The sequence below is a fragment of the Polistes canadensis genome, unplaced genomic scaffold (genome assembly GCF_001313835.1).
Source record: "Polistes canadensis isolate GaletaPanama2010 unplaced genomic scaffold, ASM131383v1 scaffold_2, whole genome shotgun sequence".
NCBI lineage: Eukaryota > Metazoa > Arthropoda > Insecta > Hymenoptera > Vespidae > Polistes > Polistes canadensis.
Window position 1 is genome coordinate 293,149 of NW_014569549.1, and position 6,684 is coordinate 299,832.

Genomic DNA, 6,684 nt, shown 5'->3' on the forward strand with positions numbered 1-6,684 from the left:
TAAACAAATGATTAGAAAGCGAGCAGATAATCTTTCGTTTATTCGAATAATCAATTATTTTCTTTTTTTTTTTTTTTAAAATACAACAACCGAGCACGCGTAAATTAATTTATCGCATCCGTTTACGAATCCGGTAAATGCGATATGATCTTTCGTTAACATAAACGAACATAATATATTTAACAATTTACTCTATCATTCCCAAAATACTATCTATAATTAATTTACTTTTATTCATATACTCAAACAAACAAAAAATATATATTTGCAATCGAACGTTTATTTAAACAGTAAATCTATTATATAAACAATAAAATATGCATAACCTAGATTATATCATTTAACTGATATTAATTCTTATCACGATTCGATAACGTTGAGGGAAAAATATTAAAAAAAAAAAAAAAAAACAGTAAAAACAGCAAAAATAGCAAAACAACATACGGAAGTATATAATGTTATAAACCATTCTGAGCAATCAAAATGAATAATATTACGTGCGAGATGCATTTTTTACCCATAGGATGCATTCACGCTCTGTATGGCGTAACACGAGCGTGTATTACCGGTCAAGACTAATTGCATTTGAGTTCCTCTATAAAAATGACTTTGCACGGTAACGTTCAGTTCTGTTCAAACATGCTACTGCAAGTCTTCATTGCTCTTTACCTGCTAACGTTTGGTACACTAATCGTCGAATGTCGTACCGATTATATCGATCGAAAACATATCAAGGATGTTATTGTCGAATGCAATAAAACGTTGAAATACGACGAACAAATCGGTGTTAAGATTTGCAACGATCGGGAAATGAAGAAAGTGCATAGTATGGATAACGACACAAGATTTCTCGACGGGGACGAAATAAACGAAGTGGACGAAGGTGAAACATTTTGTTTCTGTTAAATAATACGTAGGTACAAACGTCAGAATTATGAGACACTTTTCGAATATTCCAAAAATCGATTGATTTATTTATGTTATTTAAATTTGTTATTCGTTTTTCGTATATATATATGTTTAATTATATTATTATAATTGAATTTTATTATTCGTATAAGTAGTTAATTTGTTTGTTTGTTTTCTTGTTAACAAAGATAATATATATGTTTAATTATATTATTATAATTGAATTTTATTATTCGTATAAGTAGTTAATTTATTTGTTTGTTTTGTTGTTAACAAAGATAATATATATGTTTAATTATATTATTATAATTGAATTTTATTATTCGTATAAGTAGTTAATTTATTTGTTTGTTTTTTTGTTAACAAAGATAATATATATGTTTAATTATATTATTATAATTGAATTTTATTATTCGTATAAGTAGTTAATTTATTTGTTTGTTTTGTTGTTAACAAAGATATTATCGAATGTTAAATATAAATCGAGATACGCGAGAAAAATTAGAGATTTGATCCTAATCGAGAGTTAATGTTGTTTATTTTATCTTTTTTTTTTTTTATATTGTTGTTTTGTTTTGTTATGTTTTACGTAATGTTTCCGTAAAGGACGAAAAAAGAAGAACAACAAAGGTTATGGCAGAATATTATTGTACATGATCGGTGCAGCCAAAGCTACGATACTTTACATAACTTTACATGCTGTAGCTGTTATTGCTGCTAAAGCATTAATCGTTGCTAAAGTTGCATTGGCAGTTGCAACTGCTATTGCTTTGAAAAAAGGATCCGGTAAGTTTTTTGTATAATAATTATAATAATATGATATATTTAATATATTGTGTTATAAAACGTATATTAATGTTTACACATTTTATATTTTATTTATTATGAATTTCATTTCTATTACAGAACACAGCGACAAAACGTCTTACGAAATAGTTAAACATCCTCATCATAGCTACATACAAACTCACAGTTCAAGTATCGATTATGATCATCATGGTGGTTATGAAAGTGGATACGGTCATCGAAAACGACGACGAGTCTTTCAACGATAATTTTATTCTTACGGAAAGTAATTTCGTGTTTATTTACAAATAATAAATAAATAATAGAAGAGAAGATTTTTCTTCGTAATATTAATATTCGAGGCTTTTTTTTTTTTGAATTTAATAAATTCGATAATAAATATATAATAAATAAATTGTAATCAATACAGTTATTTTTTCTTCTCGCATTGTTTTTGCGACTATTAACATTCATCAGGTGCTTTTTTTTATTTTGTTAATCTTCGAACGTGAAAAATTTGTGAAAATTGAAATTTGTAAATGTCATTTTGACACTTAAAGTTTATCTAACAACATTGACGATGTTAAGAACAAATAAACTATTTGATTAATAGAAATACGAGAAAGTTTTAAATCACGTTTGAAGTTTCTGTTGATAGAACGTCAAATGATTTTCAGATTTAGGTTAAGATTTGGTATCAGTTTAATGCAATTAACGAAATGAAATTACTTTCCGAATAAATTCAATATAATATTTGTATCTCTATAATGCGTGCAATATTCATACTACCCACCATTAAAGTATAATAATTAATTATAAATATAGAATTAAAAAACCAATATCTATGAGATAGATTATATTTATCCATCGTTTACATTTAATTTATATTGCATTAAATTTTAATTGAATATAAATATACAACAGAAAGTACAAATATATTATTTATTATTAACAAAATATAATGTGTAAATATTCGATCAATTTATGTTCTATTATTTATCATAAGATATTGATCTAATAATAAAATAAGTATAATTGATTAAATATTGATATTATATTCAAACATTTATTTATTTATTTATTTATTGAGAAAAAAAATTCAGTGGTATAATTAAAACAAATGATATACAATTTGATTAGAATCGTTTATTAAATGACATATCTAAATTCAGATTTTTATCGATTGTATAATTATTCTAAGTATCAGATTACTAATTACATTAATTAAACTGTTATTATCTTAATTAAATATGTGCTTTACAGTGTAACAGCGTATATTCTTTTTATACTTCCTCGGGAGAAAAATATAACAAAGATAAGAAATTAAAGAGCGGAAAAATTGTTGATAAAAGAAATAATACACGTAGAACATATTTTTCATTGTGGATTTATAAACAAAAAATTAATTGCATATTTATTTTTATCCACAATCACACACAAATAAATAATATTTAAATATACAATAATAAAAGCCAAAAATATGTTTTATAATATAGACATGCAATTAATAAAAATATTAATAACAATTTTCTTTCTTTCAAAAAGAAAAGAAAAAATTATGGTTCATCAAGAAAATTACAAACACATACGATTTCTCTTTCAGTTTATTTTACTGCGTTCGAAAAGCTTAATATATAACATTTTTAAATGAGGTATCGGTTAATTAAATCATAAACACATGTTACAAATGAATAGGTAAATAAATAAATAAATAAATAAATAAATAAATAATTAAATACTTAATAAAATTTGCACTAATCACTACCAAGTATTTACAGGTTAAATTCGTATAAATAATTAAAAATATTGTAAAAAAATAAATGCACGAGAACATATTGTTAATTATAATTATTTGAATAAGAAAGAACGAACGAACGAACGAACGAACGAACGGATTTTGTTGTTAGCGTATAAAAAAATAAATCAGAAAATGTTTAATAACAAATTGATCGTGTTGAAAATGATCAAGTTGGTGGAATTCCTTCCATAGCTCGTTGCCAACCGCCACCGTAACCACCACCATAACCACCATGATGTTCCGAGGCCGTTGCGTATATCACCTCGTGCCCTCCTCCCCCGCTAGATACTAATTTTTTCAAGCCAATTATCGCGCTCAAAACCAACGCTATTTTAGCAGTCAACAATGCGGTACCGGCAAGAAACGCAATTTTTCCGTATGCCAGTTGTGCCAACACTCCTACAAATAAAAGAAAAAAATAATCATTTGCAATTTTTCATCAATTAATAATCCATGTGAAAATGTATTAATAATCAAACAAAAAACGAATTAATCTAATCAATCGTCTTACCTGCCATAGCTAAACCCATCATCATCAATCCACCATTTCTATTACCTTTCCTTCTTCTACCTGTATAAACGAAAAAAAAAATAGAGAAGAAAAATTATTTTCACTAGAAAATCAATTCATTCAAAAGAAAAAAAAACAATTACGTTTACGATATTAATCATTATGAAAAAAAAAGACAAATAAACAAAATTATCGTGAATACCTTCAAAGGTGTTTCCAGGTATCGTCAAACGCAAACTCCTCGACGACAAATATTCGTGAAATTTATTATCCAATTGTTCATCTAGAGTACCATTATTAAAAACTGTGTTTAATCCTCTGCTACTTCTAGCCGTAGACGATGGATCTCTTTCTATCGAAACGAAATCATTTAAAACGTAAACGGAATCATCGTCAATCGCAGTGTCGAGTATATCCAATGCTCTCCTTTTCAAACAATCGAAAGTATTTTTCTCATTGGTACACTTTTCGAATAATTTGGCGTATTCGCTTTTCCCATTAACGAGATGACAAATACCAACGAGATAAATTACGAAAATAATAATAAAATCGTTGTAACGATTTTTCTTCATTTTTGATTTGGTTCTTTTTTTTTCCTCTTAATAATACACTTCAAACAACAACAAAAAATCGCGATCGAATATCGTGCGCGAACTCTTTTAATTTATATTTATTATTATTATTATACAAATACTTCCTTTTTTTATTATAGAATAAATCCGTTTGTGTATTCGAACAAACGTTCCTTCGTTCTCGATAACGTGAACTAATCTACGAGATCTTGAACAGTCTAGGTCTTATATATAACCAAGAGTTGAATGTAAATTTTCTTTTCTCTCCTACCCGTACAACACACCAACTAAATTACACTAACACAAACGTGATACCTTTTTACGAATCGTTGTACACGATCCACGCGCTGTTTAACGCCTCGCCCGTCTACGGGAGGAAAACCCCTTGAAGCAGATCGATCTCTAGTACAGCCCCGTAAATAAGTATCCCTCCGACCTTCTTACCAAACGAAGCCTTAAAACTTTCCGGAAGAATACGGCAATTCTACGTTTAACTCGATTTATCATCTATCCTTCTTTTCCTTTTTATTTTTCTTTTCTTTTGTTTTGTTTTGTTTTGTTTAAATGTAACAACGTTTAAAAATAAATTAGCAAAACTTTTTTCACTATATAGAAACAATCGGACACAATAAAAATCAAATCCATATTTTGTTTCGATTAATTTCACTGTCAACCCATTTTTATTTTACGTTTCTCATTTATGAAAGAAAATGTGATACTTATGAACGGTATTTGAAATTTATTTTCATATATATACGAATGGATATTAAATTGTTTAGAAAATAGGACTACGTGGGTATTTTTTATTCTTAAAAAATGACAATAATAATAATAATAATATGTATTTTAGTAAAAAATACTTGTGCTCGGTGAGCGTATGTATAACTCGGTCGAATTATTATACTTTTTTCTTTTTTCTCTATTATCGTTTAGTATCGTTTTAACGAGAACTTTCGTATCGTCGTTTTATAGGCCAATTCATAAATTTCTAGAATAAAATAATATATAATACGTATAGATTTTTTTTTTGTTTTCTTATTACATCAATAGTTATAATTTTTGAAATGTTTTAAATCAACAAAAAATAATACAAACACACGGAGTAAATATAATAATTAAGTTTTATCCCCCATCTCTCTCTCGATCTTTATATTTATAATCAATTAATTTTCGAATCTCTTAACTAATGTTAATTTATTACCGACACCGATTATTCGCCGTAACGTTCTACATTCTTGAAACGACCATAAGCAATTATACGCACTTGTATTTTTTTTTTATTTGATAACCATACATTGTCTATCCGGAATTCCTATTAAAACTACACTAATTGTTTGTTGTACGAGATTAACGACTAGTTTTCTTTTTGTTTTCTTTTTCTTACATTTAACTTTTAACTTTTCGATTAACTTTAATTATATATCGTAACTATAATCGTTTTTTGTTTTCCCAAGATAGAACATTCAATTCGTTCGACCTGAAAATAATCATCAATATTCAAATAAACAAAAAAAGATTTATTTCTAAAAGTTAACAATTAAGTTAAATTTCAATGATCGAATTTTATCATTGACTGCTCGTATATTAATTCAAAAGACAAACATTTACGTTAATTTATTTTCTTTTTGTTTCAAAAACATTACGTTTCATGAACTAACTGTTATGTTAAAAGCTTAGAATTATTTGTCGTAATGGTATGCTTTTTTTTCCTGCAAAACATAAAAAAAAAGAAAACAAGAAAAAGAAAAGAAAACAAGCGTTTCCGGGAGGCAATTCAATTCTGTAATTTCCTGCCGAAAAAAAAAAGGAGAAGAAAAAAATAAAAGGCGGTACTGTTAGATGACCGAAAGAATGGACGAAGTAATAACGAAAGGAAACTAAATGTTTCCTGCAAGTGAAAACGCGAAAGGATATCTTCGATGAGATCCTTCCTGCTTATCAATGAACAAAAAAAAAAGGAACCTAGAAACCGACAGTAAAATTATAACAAAAATACGTTCATTCGTTTATTAATCGTCGAATCAACAAATTTTCGATTAATTTTCATAAAATAAAATTAAATTATTTCATATATATACGTATTCGGATAGAATTAAAAAAGTATAATT

The 6,684-nt window shown here is 26.8% G+C and overlaps 2 protein-coding genes across 2 annotated transcripts in view; one reads left to right on the top strand and one right to left on the bottom strand.

Annotated features, from left to right (window-relative positions):
- Positions 1-603: 603 nt before the first annotated feature.
- On the top strand, positions 604-1,964 carry LOC106784612. Its single transcript, XM_014744362.1, has 3 exons — positions 604-883; positions 1,516-1,695; positions 1,816-1,964. The coding sequence occupies exons 1-3, from the start codon at positions 604-606 to the stop codon at positions 1,962-1,964; spliced, it is 609 nt and encodes a 202-aa protein (XP_014599848.1).
- A 1,695-nt stretch (positions 1,965-3,659) lies between these two features.
- The window catches only part of LOC106784619, a 3,613-nt gene continuing 588 nt past the window's right edge, over positions 3,660-6,684 (bottom strand). The window contains exons 2-4 of the mRNA XM_014744372.1: positions 4,207-4,493; positions 4,005-4,064; positions 3,660-3,892 (exon numbers count right to left, since the gene is read on the bottom strand). Coding sequence (XP_014599858.1) covers positions 3,660-3,892; positions 4,005-4,064; positions 4,207-4,493 — 580 coding nt within the window. The remainder of the gene's footprint in view (positions 3,893-4,004; positions 4,065-4,206; positions 4,494-6,684) is intronic.

What these genes read in the sequence shown, in the direction of transcription:
- LOC106784612 (XM_014744362.1), top strand. Translation starts at nt 604, where the DNA reads ATGACTTTGCACGGTAACGTTCAGTTCTGTTCAAACATGCTACTGCAA. An exon ending in AATAAACGAAGTGGACGAAG is followed by an intron (nt 884 to 1,515) that starts GTGAAACATTTT and finishes GTTTCCGTAAAG; the next exon opens with GACGAAAAAAGAAGAACAAC. An exon ending in TGCTTTGAAAAAAGGATCCG is followed by an intron (nt 1,696 to 1,815) that starts GTAAGTTTTTTG and finishes TTTCTATTACAG; the next exon opens with AACACAGCGACAAAACGTCT.